This window comes from Sinocyclocheilus anshuiensis, unplaced genomic scaffold (assembly GCF_001515605.1).
Source record: "Sinocyclocheilus anshuiensis isolate Anshui unplaced genomic scaffold, SAMN03320099.WGS_v1.1 scaffold116, whole genome shotgun sequence".
Classification (NCBI taxonomy): domain Eukaryota; kingdom Metazoa; phylum Chordata; class Actinopteri; order Cypriniformes; family Cyprinidae; genus Sinocyclocheilus; species Sinocyclocheilus anshuiensis.
Genome location: NW_015554064.1, coordinates 725,687 through 743,790, shown reverse-complemented (window position 1 = coordinate 743,790; position 18,104 = coordinate 725,687). Strand labels below are relative to the sequence as shown.

General features: G+C 33.3%; 1 protein-coding gene across 1 annotated transcript in view; it reads left to right on the top strand.

Annotated features, from left to right (window-relative positions):
* Positions 1-1,835: 1,835 nt before the first annotated feature.
* pdlim5b (PDZ and LIM domain 5b) overlaps positions 1,836-18,104 on the top strand; it is a 43,188-nt gene continuing 26,919 nt past the window's right edge. Inside the window, exons 1-5 of the mRNA XM_016460586.1 lie at positions 1,836-2,047; positions 3,858-4,351; positions 14,053-14,067; positions 14,646-14,812; positions 14,898-14,928. Coding sequence (XP_016316072.1) covers positions 4,296-4,351; positions 14,053-14,067; positions 14,646-14,812; positions 14,898-14,928 — 269 coding nt within the window. The 5' untranslated portion in view covers positions 1,836-2,047; positions 3,858-4,295. The remainder of the gene's footprint in view (positions 2,048-3,857; positions 4,352-14,052; positions 14,068-14,645; positions 14,813-14,897; positions 14,929-18,104) is intronic.

Below are 18,104 nucleotides of genomic sequence, written 5' to 3'. Positions count from 1 at the left end.
TTTGCATTTATATGAACAGGATGATTCTTTACAGATAGGATCTGTAGGTCGACCTGAGCCGTTTCCACACCGTCTGCTTCCTCTCCGCTGCTTCTGTTGTTCACGTTTGTGCCTGAGTGTTGATTGTTGCTCTTTGTCTGAGCGCCTTCAACTTCCTCCTGCAAGTGTTTCTTTGTGTTGCCAGTGCTCCACCTTTACCCCTATTATGAGCAGCCCCATCGGGCACAAAAGAACTGGCCTTGCAGAAACGCTCGGCCTTCCTAATATGGAAGCGACTGAGGACGCGGAATGGATTCGCCGAGTCACAGCAGTTTTTGTAGGAAGTGTGGCCTATTTGTCGCCCGCTCGAGGACGGAGGTTATTTACGAGGAATGTGGAGGTCGTGACGGATGTTATGTGATTAATGAGGTCAAATGAAGCCGTCTAGACGGCGTGATGAGAATCAGCTGATAAATAAGAACGTGAAGCATGTTTGTGGGTTCGTGAAAAGCAAAACATCTCCAAATGCACAAACCCTGATGCACTTTGACTGGAGGTTTGTTGACAGTCATATTTCAGATTGTGTTCACGTCACAATGGTGGGATAATGCCTGAGATTTAATTTATCACACGCCTGTGTTTGTCTATTTAGCTTTTTAATGTACATTTATTTAGCATTTTTTTAAAGCAACTTATTTTTTGTCAGTCTGATCAAATTCTCTTCTGCTCGCTAAGCCTGCATTTATTTGATTAAAAATACAGTAAAAATAGTAAAAATGTGAAATATTATTACAATTTAAAATAACTGTTTTCTATGTGAATATTTTGTAAAAATGTAATTTATTTCTGTGATCAAAGCTGAATTTTCAGCATCATTACTCCAGTCTTCAGTGTCACATGATCTTCAGAAATCATTCTAATATGCTGATTTGCTGCTCAAGAAACATTTCTGATTATTATCAATGTTGAAAACAGTTGTGCTGCACAATATTTATGTGCAAACAGTGATGCATTTTATTTTTCAGGATTCACAGATGAACAGAAAGTTCAAAAGAACAGCATTTATTTGACACAGAAATCTTTTGTAACATTATAAATGTCTTTACTGGCACTTTTGATCAATTGCGTCCTTAATGAATAAAAGTATTCATTTCTTTCTTTATTTTTATTTTTTTTACATGTGCATTTTCATGTGTTCATTTGGCAGATTCTTTTATCCAATAATCCAACTGCAAATTGTCTGTTTTTGATCTTAGTGCAACTAATTGCACATGCATGTTTGTTTACATTTCTTTTATTTAGCTGATACTATTATCAGTTTCTCAATTGTACGTTGCCTTGGATAAAAGAGTCTTTTCTAGCATGTTCTAAGTCAGAAGATTCTCTCTTTTAATGGAAATGTGCCTTGTAGAGTGATTTCTCCCATTCGTTTTTCCTCAACTCTGATATAAACTAGACCCCAAACGTGGATCTGATCCTTCACCGTCATAAGAGAGCTAAACATGCGTTTTAGTCTCCTCAGAGCCTCCAAACCACCCGAAGATTCATCTGGAAAACTCATATGTCTCCTCAGATACTACAGCATGTTTTTTGTCTCATCAGAGGCTGAACTCGTTGTTTTATGGTGTGAAGACAGTTTGTGTGGTTATTCCTGCACGGCCTTCAGCTCTTGGCAGCGGTGAACAGGGGATGCTGGGATTGAATGCCATAGTTTGCTCTCTGCTTTATTAATGGCCCGTGTAATGTAGTGTACAGTGGAAGGTGCCGTTTGTTTGAGTGGCAGCCAGAATAGAGTCGTTATTCAAACCATATCTCTCACACACTCTCTCACACACTCTCTCACACACATACTCACACTCATCTCTCTCACACTCACTCTCTCACACACACACACACACACACACAGAGGATCTGGACTTCTCTGTCAAACTTATGCTGTTTTTTGCATATTTACATATTGACTTTTATTCATTCAGCAGATCATTGTTTTGCAATCACGAGGTCTTATGTTAAACATCTGTTCTGTCTTTGCAGATCTTCCAGCATCATTAAAACGGACACCCCCAAGGTACGAAAACTTCAAACGACATAATTATATGTAATGCGTGTCCTAACCAGGCGCAACTTTAGTTGCGTTTATAGTATCAGGTAATTTGGCAGTAAAATGTGATTTAAAAAAAAAGTTTATAAAGTGTTTAAATATACAAAAGAGTGCTAATAATTACCAAAAGAAAGTAGTTCATGATTAAGCTCTTTTTTTATGTTGTTTTTATTTTATTTTGTGTTGTCATTTTTTATTTTATTAAATGTATTTAATTCTTTTTAATTTTTTTTTATTTATTTAATTTATTTTTTCTTTTCTTTTCTTTTCCCTTTAGGGTTAGGGTTCTTTATAATTAGCATCATATGAAAACAAATTATCTATTATATTGCAATTATATTATATGTTTGTATATATATATTGCAAAGTTTGTGTGCTTGTGCTAAATTTTTAGAGAAAGAAAATCTCACTATAAACCCCTTTTTAGTGGTATATAGGCTTTATGTAGCTGATGACAACAAAAAAGTTGTTCGCCATTTTTGATGTCAAAATTAAATATGCACATTAAATAAGCTGACAGAATATGATTGGGTTTGCTTAAACCATTTATAACCTTTCCCTAATGAAAAGGTGTCTATGTGACATTTAGTGTCAAAGAAGAAGCGAAATGCTGTTTGAAATGATAAAATCACAGCCATTAAGAGTATATTTTAATATACGGCAATGCTTGTATCAATGAGATTTCACTGTGGGCGGGGCCTCCCGGTGCATTATGACAGAATATAAATGAGGCGACCACTCAAATGCCTCATCACACAGCACTTGTCATGGCTGGTGAGATTTGTGGCTTTGCATCACACCTGGTTAGGACACGCATGCGGAGCGTGTGCTGCATGATCTACTGCATGACACTGAAGATCTGCTTCCCCTCATTACAGTCCGGTAGTAGGAGAATATTTCAGTTATACTGTCTCATTTATTATAGTTAAATAAAAAGAAAACCATAAATTAACTAGAATAAAATATTAAAAAACCTTAAACTTATTTTATTTCAGCTAGTTTTCATTTAGTGTAACTGGATGTACTAAAGTAACAAACTGAAATAAAAATGAAAAACTATAGATAAAATAAAAATTAAACTAGACAAAAACAAAAACGTGTTAAAAAAAAAGGAAAAAACAAATTTAATATAAAAATGAAAACAGAAAATAAAAAAATAAAAGAACTCATTCAAAGCATCAATAAAAACTATAATTTAATCTAAAATAACACATTCACTATATAATTAACAGTATAGACACATATATTTTATATTTTTATATTTTCTGTTTTCATTTTAATATGAAAGTTTTAGTCATTTTAATTTATTAGTTTTTTAAATGTCTATTTATATATTTATTTCAATTTTATTACAATATTATAATTTTATTTTTTTTAAATATATAATATAATTTATTTTATTTAATATAATAGTTTTAATTTTTATTTCAGTTTTTATTTTAGTACATAAAGTTAAACTAAATGAAAATTGGGAACTAGCTAAAAAAAAAATAAGTTTAACGTTTTTATAATTTTATTTCAGTTAATGTTTATTGTATTTCAAGAAATGGAAATGTTCTTTTATGGCTTTAGTTAACTATAATAACCCTTATAATAATGTGAATTAAAATGAATCCTGTAATCAATTAGTCATGCAAATTAATTGGCCACAGACTGTATGTTAAACCACATGTGAAAGAGTGAAGTGAGCGTGCTTTAGGGCTGTAATGAGGGACTCCTGTATGCGTGTGCTGTGTGACGTGAGCATGTGTTGCATGTGTTTCATCACTTCCTGTAGGAGGAACCGCTGGAGATCATAAAGCCCGTGCCCATTAGCAGCCCCGCCAGCCTCGCCCCGGGCAGCAGTGCCTACAATAAGACGGCGCGGCCCTTCGGCGGGACCGCTAGCACCGTCAGATCAGTCAGTCCGTCCCCGGCCGCACCCAAAGCCTCCATCCCCTCCGCCTCCTCTGCGTTCACCCCAGCTGCTCCGTCCCAGCAGCCTCCTCAGCCTCCCTTCCCGCTGGGCACCAGCCGCGGGCTGTCCTCTCCAAGCTCCGCCCCCAAACCCGCCTCTGGCCACTCCCCCTTTGCTAACTCCTCCTCTGCATCCTCCTCTGGCTCCTCCTCCCCGGCTAGAGTGACGGCTCCGCCCCCGGCCCCCGCTGCTCCTCTTCCGTCCGTCTATAACACGCCCATCAACCTCTACTCCAATGCGAACGCGTGCGAGGTGGCCATGGGCCAGAGACGCGGCCTGCTGGAGAGCATAGCTACAGGGGAACAGCACAACGGGTAGGTGGAGCGTCCCGACCGGCCAATCAAAATCTACTTCCTGTGCTTCATACTTCTACTTCCTTCCTCACTGTTCTCAGAGGGCTTGCTTTGATCTGTTATTCAGAAAGGGCTTTAATGCCGTGGTAAAGGAATATTCTGGGTTACTCTGTGAACAGTATTTGTGACACTTCTATTAACACAGAAAATAATCTCAACTAATGAGGGGTTTAAAAATTGAGCGACCGAGCAGTGTTATAAACTATATAGATGTGTTTAAAAAAAAAAAAAAAAAAAGTCAAAAACACACCACAATTATTACAACATCAACTATAATGAAAACAGAAAATAGCTAAATCAAAACTACTTTTAGTTTTATTCATATTTTAAATTAATTTTTATTTCCGTTTTAGTTATTTTAGTATCAGGTTAAACTAAATGTAAAAGAGAAATGTTGCCTTTTTGCACCTAGCTGAAATAAAATAAGTTTTTTTTTTTTAAATGTTATTTAATAAATATTTATACAAATTATTTTTTATATTATTTATTTTAAAGTTTTTTATGGTTTTAGATTTAGTTAACTATAAAGACCCTGGGACAGAGAAAAATGATTAATTTATTATGAAATATTTATTTTAAAATGATTAGGTAAATTCTTTTTTTATTCAAAATTATAATCATGTGTTTAGCTTATAAGTAGTAGTAGTAGTAGTAGTAATAATAATCTATATATATATATATATATATAACTTTTACTTTTTTAACACCTTTAAATTAAATTAGTTTTAAGTATTTTAAAATTATTATTTGTATTTATTTTATTTAACTTAAGCACATTAACTAACATTGCTACATTAAATACTGCATATTATTAGTTCAAAAGTCAGACGTTAGGAATTACTTAGAAATCTCATAAATGGTCTATTCTTCTATTGGTACGACAGACAAGTAAGCCCCGCCCCAAGCTCACATTATTGGTTATTAATTACGGAGTCTTGATTTGATGTATTAGATTTGATAAATATCTTTTGCTTGAAAACTGTGGACATAGAATCCATGCATGTGATCCAGCTGTGATTAAAATCAGGAATATAAATCTTGTGTTTTGGTTAAAGCACTTAAAAAGGAATTATACAGTAAAATATGTGTTATTTGAGTTGTCTAAAACGTCCTTTTGATGTGGGACTACTGTTTTAGATGTCTGTTGCTGATGTGTAATTGCTGTTTGTTTGAGTTTGCTCACATAAGCAGTACTTTATGGATAATTACGTCACGCCCCTTTAGTTTTAATTATTTTCTGTGGTAACCGAGAGCATGTCATAGTCGAAGTTGTAAATAAAGCAGAATATTCCCTCTGCAGTTGAAGGGAATCGCAGTCTGCGGGATGCTTTGAGCAGCTCTCTGTGGGGAAGCGTGTGGGAAAATTGGGAGCCAATGTGAAAAGTGATGGTTTTCCAAAACAACTGTTTGAGCGAGTAACCGTCTGTGCCAAAGACTCAGAATCACTTATTCAGTGAGATGAGCTAGTGTGACGAATCTGTACAAAATCAGCGCTGTTAGTCCTTCAGTTAGTTCATGTGCGTTTCTGGATGAGCGTTTTCGTTGTTAAAATTTTTTTTATTTATTGTTACATTTATTATTATCTTTTGCTGTATTTCTTTTAGATATTTTAAATAGTTTTTAAATTATTATTAATTGAATTTTCCATTAATTTATTATTATTATTATTCTTTTTTTAGAATTAAATATTTATTATTTTATTATTATTATTATTATATTATTACATTTATTATCTTTTTTGTTTGTTTATTTATTTATTTAAAAATGTAGTATATTTTAAGTATTTTTATTGATAATAATAATAATTTAATTATCCATTGTAGTATTTGTTTATTATTTAGATGAAAATTTTGAATTGCTGTTAATTTATTACATTTATTTTTAACTTTTGTTATATGTTAGATATTATTATTATTCATTGATTTATTATTTATTTTATTTGTATTATTCAGAGTTAAATTAACTTATTATTATTACATAATTATCTTTTATTTATTTTAGATATTTATTATTATTATTAAATTGTACATCTGTTTGTTGTATTTTTTATTATTTAGATTTAAAGATTAAGTTATTATTAAAGTTATTATTGTCTTTTGTTGTATTTAGTTTAGATATTTTAAATAGTTTTGTAGTATTATTAATTTAATTATTAATTGATTTATGATTTATTTTATTATTAAGATTTAAATTTAAAATCTAGATTTAAAAGCACATTTTTAATGCGTCTTCACTCTATGTGGTCTTGTTTTCATAGACTGGTTTTATTTACTCGCTCACTATAGTTTTGACATGGAAGTCAACGGCAGATCACAGAAAGCTCGTAAAGCGCTAATGAGTCCGTCATCTTCTGTGTGAGAGCGAGCGCGTTCCCTCTCATGTGGTTTCACTGATCCCAGTATAAACACGTAAACCGTGTGTCCCACATGCTGAGACTCGGATAAACAAAACACAAGAAACGAGCTCATGTCACTCGTTCTGCGCAGCTTTAGATGCTTCGTGTTGAATGTCAACATGTATAATGCATTGAGTTTTTAACGGCTTTGAAAATTTGTAACGGATCAAAATATCTATTTGAAATACTGCCGCATGTCGCTCATGTCATCTCTGCATCCGTGCTTGTTTTGGCCACGTCCTTCATAATATATTATTATGAGCTTCCTGGTTCCAGTGATAGTGAAGTCAACAGGAAAAGAGGAAGAACAGGTAGACAGAAGAAATCCAGAGATCCTCTCTTTTAAAGCAGTAGTTCACCCAAAATCACATTGCTGTCATCATTTTAACCTTTTAGTTTCAAAGCCTGTGACTTTGGTGTAGAAACAATTTTCACTCAGAGATGGCTAGAAAATTTCACAATTACAAAGAAGCAAAGTAACATACTGAATCAAACCGGACATTTTGAAGCAGAAAGACTGAAATAGTATTTTTAATAGTTTTGCAGAGTTAAATTAACTTATTATTATTACATAATTATCTTTTATTTATTTTAGATATTTATTATTATTATTAAATTGTACATCTGTTTGTTGTATTTTTTATTATTTAGATTTAAAGATTAAGTTATTATTAAAGTTATTATTGTCTTTTGTTGTATTTAGTTTAGATATTTTAAATAGTTTTGTAGTATTATTAATTTAATTATTAATTGATTTATGATTTATTTTATTATTAAGATTTAAATTTAAAATCTAGATTTAAAAGCACATTTTTAATGCGTCTTCACTCTATGTGGTCTTGTTTTCATAGACTGGTTTTATTTACTCGCTCACTATAGTTTTGACATGGAAGTCAACGGCAGATCACAGAAAGCTCGTAAAGCGCTAATGAGTCCGTCATCTTCTGTGTGAGAGCGAGCGCGTTCCCTCTCATGTGGTTTCACTGATCCCAGTATAAACACGTAAACCGTGTGTCCCACATGCTGAGACTCGGATAAACAAAACACAAGAAACGAGCTCATGCCACTCGTTCTGCGCAGCTTTAGATGCTTCGTGTTGAATGTCAACATGTATAATGCATTGAGTTTTTAACGGCTTTGAAAATTTGTAACGGATCAAAATATCTATTTGAAATACTGCCGCATGTCGCTCATGTCATCTCTGCATCCGTGCTTGTTTTGGCCACGTCCTTCATAATATATTATTATGAGCTTCCTGGTTCCAGTGATAGTGAAGTCAACAGGAAAAGAGGAAGAACAGGTAGACAGAAGAAATCCAGAGATCCTCTCTTTTAAAGCAGTAGTTCACCCAAAATCACATTGCTGTCATCATTTTAACCTTTTAGTTTCAAAGCCTGTGACTTTGGTGTAGAAACAATTTTCACTCAGAGATGGCTAGAAAATTTCACAATTACAAAGAAACAAAGTAACATACTGAATCAAACCGGAAATTTTGAAGCAGAAAGACTGAAATAGTATTTTTAATAGTTTTGCTTTTGTTGAATGAACGGAAGCAGCTTTAAATGCAGCTTAATATCTTCTGTTGTGTTTTCTGTCGTGGAGTGTTTATTTTAAATTTCATATTTTGTGACTTAATTATTAGTAATTGTTTTATTTTGATTGATTTTTATTTTTACAATTTAATTTAACATTTTTATGGTTTAATTGCTTATTAGTGATTTGTTTTTATTTTATATATTTCTTTTTAATTTCTTGTTTTTGATTTAATTACTTATTATTAAGTGTTTTATTTCAATTTTTATTTCATTATTATTTTTTAGTTTTATGTTTATGATTTAATTACTTATGAGTGTTTTATTTGTATTTTTTATTTCTAAATTGTATAATTTATTTTAATATTTAATTTTAATAATTATTTACTTAGTTTTATTATTATTTTAAAATTGTAATTTTACATTTTTATGATCAAATTAATAGTAAATGTTTTATTTTTATTTGTTTTTATTTTACATTTATTTATTTAATTTGAATGATTTATTTACTTAGTGTTTTATTTTTAATTTTCAATTATTTTAATAAATAAATTTATTTAATTAATTTTACATTTTTATGATGTAATTGCTTTAGTAGTAAGTGTTAGATTTTGATTTGTTTTTATTTTAAAATGATGTATTTTAATTCATTTTTATGAGTTAATTCTTGGCTTTTCATCAGCTCATGATGAAGCCCTCTGTTAGGTGTATAGTGAGTGAATGTAGACATGATGTCTGTGTTTCCGGCGTCTGACTGCTGCTGTTGCGTCTGGTTACAGCTTCTCATTTACTATGTACAGCCTTCAGCCTCGGCAGGAATGTTTGTAAAATTCTCTGCAAGAGTTTCCAGCTGCTTTTACTGACTCAACCAATTAGTATCCCGGGAGAAGCAGCCGGAGTGAGTTTTGACTCATGTTCTCACTCAAATTAACGTCATTAACTCTCTGATGAGGGAAAGGACCGTAGTTCTGTGTGCTGCATTCATGGACGTCTTTGATGGATCCGAAAACACTGGGAGTTTGTTTCCAAGTGTGTGTGTGTGTGTGTATTATTAAAGTTATTATTGTCTTTTGTTGTATTTAGTTTAGATATTTTAAATAGTTTTGTAGTATTATTAATTTAATTATTAATTGATTTATGATTTATTTTATTATTAAGATTTAAATTTAAAATCTAGATTTAAAAGCACATTTTTAATGCGTCTTCACTCTATGTGGTCTTGTTTTCATAGACTGGTTTTATTTACTCGCTCACTATAGTTTTGACATGGAAGTCAACGGCAGATCACAGAAAGCTCGTAAAGCGCTAATGAGTCCGTCATCTTCTGTGTGAGAGCGAGCGCGTTCCCTCTCATGTGGTTTCACTGATCCCAGTATAAACACGTAAACCGTGTGTCCCACATGCTGAGACTCGGATAAACAAAACACAAGAAACGAGCTCATGCCACTCGTTCTGCGCAGCTTTAGATGCTTCGTGTTGAATGTCAACATGTATAATGCATTGAGTTTTTAACGGCTTTGAAAATTTGTAACGGATCAAAATATCTATTTGAAATACTGCCGCATGTCGCTCATGTCATCTCTGCATCCGTGCTTGTTTTGGCCACGTCCTTCATAATATATTATTATGAGCTTCCTGGTTCCAGTGATAGTGAAGTCAACAGGAAAAGAGGAAGAACAGGTAGACAGAAGAAATCCAGAGATCCTCTCTTTTAAAGCAGTAGTTCACCCAAAATCACATTGCTGTCATCATTTTAACCTTTTAGTTTCAAAGCCTGTGACTTTGGTGTAGAAACAATTTTCACTCAGAGATGGCTAGAAAATTTCACAATTACAAAGAAGCAAAGTAACATACTGAATCAAACCGGACATTTTGAAGCAGAAAGACTGAAATAGTATTTTTAATAGTTTTGCTTTTGTTGAATGAACGGAAGCAGCTTTAAATGCAGCTTAATATCTTCTGTTGTGTTTTCTGTCGTGGAGTGTTTATTTTAAATTTCATATTTTGTGACTTAATTATTAGTAATTGTTTTATTTTGATTGATTTTTATTTTTACAATTTAATTTAACATTTTTATGGTTTAATTGCTTATTAGTGATTTGTTTTTATTTTATATATTTCTTTTTAATTTCTTGTTTTTGATTTAATTACTTATTAAGTGTTTTATTTCAATTTTTATTTCATTATTATTTTTTAGTTTTATGTTTATGATTTAATTACTTATGAGTGTTTTATTTGTATTTTTTATTTCTAAATTGTATAATTTATTTTAATATTTAATTTTAATAATTATTTACTTAGTTTTATTATTATTTTAAAATTGTAATTTTACATTTTTATGATCAAATTAATAGTAAATGTTTTATTTTTATTTGTTTTTATTTTACATTTATTTATTTAATTTGAATGATTTATTTACTTAGTGTTTTATTTTTAATTTTCAATTATTTTAATAAATAAATTTATTTAATTAATTTTACATTTTTATGATGTAATTGCTTTAGTAGTAAGTGTTAGATTTTGATTTGTTTTTATTTTAAAATGATGTATTTTAATTCATTTTTATGAGTTAATTCTTGGCTTTTCATCAGCTCATGATGAAGCCCTCTGTTAGGTGTATAGTGAGTGAATGTAGACATGATGTCTGTGTTTCCGGCGTCTGACTGCTGCTGTTGCGTCTGGTTACAGCTTCTCATTTACTATGTACAGCCTTCAGCCTCGGCATTGTAAAATGTAAAATTCTCTGCAAGAGTTTCCAGCTGCTTTTACTGACTCAATCAATTAGTATCCCGCAGCCGGAGTCCGGAGTGAGTTTTGACTCATGTTCTCACTCAAATTAACGTCATTAACTCTCTGATGAGGGAAAGGACCGTAGTTCTGTGTGCTGCATTCATGGACGTCTTTGATGGATCCGAAAACACTGGGAGTTTGTTTCCAAGTGTGTGTGTGTGTGTGTGTGTGTGTGTGTGTGTGTGTGTGTTTGTTTGCACTGATGAAGTCAAAACATGCGTGTGTGAAACCTGAAACTTACGCAAACACATGAACGCAAAATATTATATTTTATTTTTGTCTAATTTTCCAGTATAAATACTTAAGCATCCTTAAAACAAGATGCCAATTGTTTAAGATAAGACTTGTTTTCAGTGTTTATTAATTGACTGTTTTGTAATAAAAATATGTATTTATTTTTAATTTAGCAGATGGTTTTATTTAAAGTGACTTAACAATACATGTGATTTTTTTTTACACTTTTATTTTAATTATTTACCAGATGCTTTTATTCAGAATGACTTAAATTTTTATTTGATTTTTTATTTAGCTATTTTTTTTATTCAGTGACTTAAAAATAAATGTAAATACATTTTTATTTTATTTATTTAGCAGATGCTTTTATTCAGTGACAAAAATAGATGCAGTATTTTTATTTTATTTTTATTTGTTTAAAGTGACTTAAAAATAGATGTAATCTTTATTGTATGTTTATTCATTTATCTGATGCATTTATTTAAAGTTTCTTAAAATAGTTTGTGTATGTATGTATGTATGCATGTATGCATGTATGCATTTATTTATTTTTAAGCAGATGATTTTATCCAGAGTGGCTTGCAAATAAGCAATACAGCAAAGCAGCTCATCCTAAATATATTTATATTTTCTGAAAATTCTTATCTTTTACAATTTTGCTTCTCAAGTCAATTTACTTCAAGGACGTTTTTCTTCTCTGTTCAGTTTTCTCTATCATCAGATAGCAACAGTTTGAAGAGGGCGAGTTAGTTTATCATACACTAGTATTCATTAGTACTGGTATTAGTTTACTGTCATGTGTTTAAGGCGAGAAGACACGTGAAGTTAGTTCAGCTTCACTGTGTGCTCTTGCGTCGGTGTGTTTGCGTGGTTTCTGTCAGAAGTGCATGTGTGTGAGTTTCTGCATGGTGAACAGAAGAGCTGCAGATGTCTCACTCTCCTCCCGTCTCTCTCTCTACAGGAGGAGCCCATGACAAAGTTAGTGTACTAGATGCTGTAGTGTTCTGTCGCCATCACTAACCCAGCGAACACTCACCATCATCTCTTTCTCAGACTCCTGTGCTCCTAAAGCTCTTTCCATTGTGTCAGAGGGCTTTGATCATGTCAGCATGTGCTGCTGTCAGTCATCATGTGTCCGCGGTTATTCCCGACTGTCAGCCGTATAAATAGCAGCAGTGACATTTACCTCCACATGTATTGTTACAGAACAGAGGGACCAGAGAGATTCCCAGAGAGCCGTTTATCAGAATGACCAGGGGATGGTGGAGCCATCTAGTGGTGATAGTTGACATTGTCCAAACAAAAACTGATTCATGATGCACTCAGCAATGTGGCCTCATTAAAATAAAACTAATTAAAATGTTAGTTTTTTTTTAAATCTGTTTGAAAAGTTAAAAGTATTTGTTAAATTAAGTAAAAAAAAGAAATGAAAGGGTTTTCAAATATTTTTAGATTATTTTTGCAATTCCATTTTGTGCAAAGTTTAGGGTTGTTATAGTTACCTAAAACCATAAAAAACTTTTGTTACATGAAATAAAATAAACATTAACTGAAAAAAAAAAGAAATAGAAAAAAGCTTAAACTTATTTGAGTTCACGTAGTTAGCAAGGAATCATTTCAGTTTCATTTAGTTTAACTAATAAAAATTACTAAAAACTATAAAAACTGAAAGTACTAAAACATAAACCAAAATTAAAATGAAAACAGAAAATATAAATATAACAATTATTCAAGGTATTACTTGAAACAAAATAAACATTAACTGAAATAAAATAAAATATTAAAAGCTTAGATTTATTTATATTTCTGCTAGTTAGCAAGGAAATATTTCTTTTTCATTTAGTTGAACTTGATGTACTAAAATAAATAAAGTCAAAGTCACTTTTATTGTGACGTAGGAGCCAATGTTTAAAAGCGTGTGTCTATCGTAGACAGTTATACTAACAACATCCAACACGTAGAACAACAAAATAACAAGTAAAACCAAAGAAAAACTGCAGAGTTTTCTCGGGAGCTCGCAACACGGCTGCCATGCTCGGCGCCATCTTGAACCAGTCATCAAGTAAATAAAACTAAAACTTACTTTTTTTTATAGAAATTATATAGACGTATTAAAAACAAACCAAAAAAATATAAAAATACAACAACAAAGTACTAAAACTAACAAAAATTGAAAACAAAAATATCAAAATAATATCCAAATATTAATAAAAACTATAATAGTATCTCAATACTAAACACCGATTACTAAAATAATTTAATCTAATAATAAAATCTTTTTATTTTAATTTTTTTGTGAATATCAGCTTTTAGTGTATTGGTAATAGTATTGCTACTGTGACAAAGACTTTTCCCCCTGTTGGGATTAATAAAGTATTTTTTAAATAAATTCAAAAGTCAGTTTATTGACGAAATATTCAGTAGTTATGGGACACATTTTTAATTGTTTGCATGCAGAATTAAACTTCACTTTTTTCATTTGCACAAATAATAATAATATCTCTAATAAACATATTATCAATAAATAAATATAAAATATTATAACAATATTTTCTTGACCTTTTATTTCCATAGTGGACCTCAGAGTATTCTTAAGTAGAAACAATATGAAAAAGTAGAGTGTTAAAATTAAATGTAGGGTTGATTGTTGACTCTTTTCTCTGATTGTCTTGATTTCTGTCTTTTCTCATTTCCTCTCTCATCACCTGTAGAAAGACTCCTCCCAGGTAAACGTATGTGAGTGTGAGAGTGAGTGTGAGAGAGAGTGTGAGTGTGAGTGTGTGTGAGTGAGTGTGTGTGAGTGTGAGTGAGTGTGTGTGAGTGTGAGTGAGTGTGTGTGAGTGTGAGTGAGTGTGTGTGAGTGTGAGTGAGTGTGTGTGAGTGTGAGTGAGTGTGTGTGAGTGTGAGTGAGTGTGTGTGAGTGTGAGTGAGTGTGTGTGAGTGTGAGTGAGTGTGTGTGAGTGTGAGTGAGTGTGTGTGAGTGTGAGTGAGTGTGTGTGAGTGTGAGTGAGTGTGTGTGAGTGTGAGTGAGTGTGTGTGAGTGTGAGTGAGTGTGTGTGAGTGTGAGTGAGTGTGTGTGAGTGTGAGTGAGTGTGTGTGAGTGTGAGTGAGTGTGTGTGAGTGAGTGTGTGTGTGTGAGTGTGTGAGTGCGAGCGAGAGAGCGTGAGAGCGCGTGAGAGTGAGAGTGAGAGGTTGGTTGTTTGATGATGTTTGTATGATGATAATGTGAGAGTGTGTGTGTGTGTGGTTGGTTGTTTGATGATGTTTGTATGATGATAATGTTTGGGGTGTGTGTGTGCATCAGAACCGCCCGGAAGCCCGTCCTGGAGCCGGAGGTGAACCACGTCTCTGCTCTGAGTGACTCCAGTAAGAAGCGTCTGATGGAGGACACGGAGGACTGGCACCCGCGCACCGGCACGTCTCAGTCACGCTCCTTCCGCATCCTGGCGCAGATCACCGGCACAGAGAACGGTACGGACCGTTCAGTCAGGCCTTCTTTACACTTTCAAAAGGTTTACAACAGAACTGTAAAGTGTTTCTTGCTTCTCTCCTCTAGAGCAAGCTCAGGAGAACCGGCCTGGAAAGAAGTAAGTTTTGCTGGTGTGAGTGTGAGTGTGTTCAGATCATCTTATCTGATGTTCCTCTGTCTGATTGTTCATAATCTTCTGTGCTCAAACCATCCTCCCATTGAAGGGGATTGTTAGTAATCAAATGGGATTGTGGGTAAACAGGGCTGTTTTCTGAACATATGTTGTGTTTCAAAATCTAGTGAGCTGCCTTGACATCCTAACTCAAATGAAACAGTCATGATACCGAAATAAATTAAAATAATATAGTGTTCTATAATTTAAAATAATATAAATTGGTTAGAAATATTTATTAAATACAAATAAAATTGTATATATTATTGTAAAATTGTATATGCAATTTATAAATAATATTCAGATAAATTACTAGAATCTAGAAAATGTTTATGTTGGCAGCATGCTAACTGAAATGGAAGTGCTGATATCGAAATGTGGCTGAAATAATATTTAAAATATAAATTGTGTACAAATATGATATTAAATAAAAATGAATTATAAAATATATATTATATTTAGGGCTGTCAATCGATTAAAATTTTTAATCTAATTAATTACACTATCTAATTAATCATATTAATCACACATCAAATTTGGCTGCGAAATCACCCACAAAAGATAATTTAAAGCCATTATTGTTACGAGAAAATCATGAAATAGGTGTTACAGTAGCTTTAGAAAGAAAAGTTTCTTTTTTCATTTTCTCTTTTTTTTCTTTTCTTTTTCATTTTTGGGTGAACTATTCCTTTAATTAGTTCTTTATTAATATGGATTTTTTTTTATTTTCAAGTTTCAAATATGAAATTATTTTTTAATGAAATGATACACTAAATAAGAAACTAAAACTGCCAGTAGGTGGCAGCAAATGTCTTAATGAATAAGTCATTGAGTCGTTCATTCATTCATTCATTCATTTGATTCGTTCAAACGGCGGATTGATTCAGGAATGAAGTAAAGGGCTCTCTTAATGAATGGGCCATTGAATCATTGTTTCACTCGATTCGTTCAAAAACGTGGATTCATTCAGAAATTGTGACTTCAAAGATTTACTCAAACATAATCCTGAAACTGCAAAATGTTCATCTGTTGACAGTTGCTGGAACTGTGTTTGAATGGTCAATCAGGCACAGTTATCGGCTGACGGTGATCTTTAAAAGGCCAAATATCAGCAAATTAATAGTCCTGATCACTATGTTGGTCTAATACTAGAACATTTAGCTTCATGGAAATCTTCTGGCAAATTTCTCAACTTCATCTTAGAAGCGTTTAATATTTTAATAGCTGTTTTCAACACTTGTGTGTTTGTGCTGAGGTTCATTACTCATTCCCTGCGGAGCATTAATCAGTTTATTCCTCTTCATCTCCCGTCTGTCCTGTCTCTCTCTGTGCCGTCGGGCCGTCAGGATGACCAGAGTGGACCCAGAGCTGGTCCGGCCTCAGTACAACAAGCTGAGAGACTGGCATCATGGGGTCTCGGCCCGTGTGCTTAACGTGCAGTAGACCCGCCCACACCTGTCAATCACAGAGTGATGGTCATGTGACCCAGTAGACCCGCCCACACCTGTCAATCACAGAGTGACGGTCATGTGACCCGAGGAAGCGTGTCTATGTTGAGCGTGTGTGAGAGTCGTCAGGGTTTGTGGGGCGTGTTTTGGCTGAAGGATGTTAGATTTGTATGATGGTCTGTTTTTCTTTGCATGACTTTAAGCAGCTCTGTTTCTTCTGTATGTTCTTCTCTGTCTGTACTTGAGTTCACGGCTCTGATGCTCCAGTGTTTCTCTCTGAATCTTCCAATAAAGCTTTTCTTTCGTCTCTCTGCATCTGATGTGTTTCTTCTTTCCTCTGTTTTCTTTTCTTCCTGAACTCTGACTGTTGAAACGGCTTATGTTAACTCGGTGGTTCCCAAACTTTTTCTGCCGGGCCTCCCTTTTGTAGAGAAAAATATTTTCAGGACCCCCTTTTTTTTTATTTATTTTTTTTATTATAAAGAATAAAAATGAAGAATGCTCACCAAGGCTGCATTTATTTATTAAAAATACAGAAATCATTCTAATATGCTGATTTGCTGCTCAAGAAACATTTCTGATTATTATCAATGTTGAAAACAGTTGTGCTGCTTCATATTTTTGAGGAAACTATTTTTCATGATTCTCTTATGAATATAACATGCACCCTCTCATGACCTTGATTGCAAAATTATATGATTTGAAAAATTGTGATTAACATAGTACTACTTGCCGTCGTAACTTGTTCAGCTTCATTACCCACCTTTGTACTGGTGAATCTGAGGGCATATGCTTAGTCATATTTCCTTGTCTTTTCACCACACTGGACGTGACAAAGTGAACATTGCAAATCCAACTGTCCTTTGTGTCAGAGCGCTGGAGTTCGTCAGAAATAAAACTGCATCAGTTTACTGTCATGGATTTGTCGTGTCGCATTGCGCCGCATCCACAGCAGAACATCACTGGGTTCAATTTGCTAGACATGTTGTTTTGGTATTTGTGAATCTTAAGCATGCTCATCATCTGCTTTACGTACCTGGCTCTGGCAGTATTTTCACAAACTTGTAACTTACATGCTTAAAGCAGAACTATGCATCGTTCATTTATATTTCTACATGGCTCCCTGCAATACAACTCTGATTCTTCAAGCACGCCATCTAGTGGTCTGTTATTGATACAACCACAACTGTTACAACTGATAACGGAGCGCTCAAGCGGGTACTGCGAGTCATATTGAGGTAATTAAAATGTCAATTTAATATTTTGCATTCAATTGTTTACTTACCAGGCAAGTGGCTGCATGATAAGCGCGAAAATTACGCAGTGTAGTCTTTATCACCCTGCAGAGGTTTCTTTTGCAAAATAATCTGCTGACTGTACACGATCCCTCAGTTTGGGAACCACTGGAGTAGGCGATTTGCGCTCTATTAATTTGGTCTGTTACGATGCTCTACATGTTTGATTACTAATGCCGGTGTAGTATAACGTTCAGCCTCGACTCTTAATCATCATTTGTGTTAAAATTTGCAAAGCATACCAAATAGAACAAAACTATATAAATGCAAAATTTGAATTCATGAATATATAACGGTATCCACGGTATAGAGAATGAGAATGTGATGTAACGCCGCGTTGAGTTCTGGGAAACTGCTTTGTTTATCCGCCATACTTGCA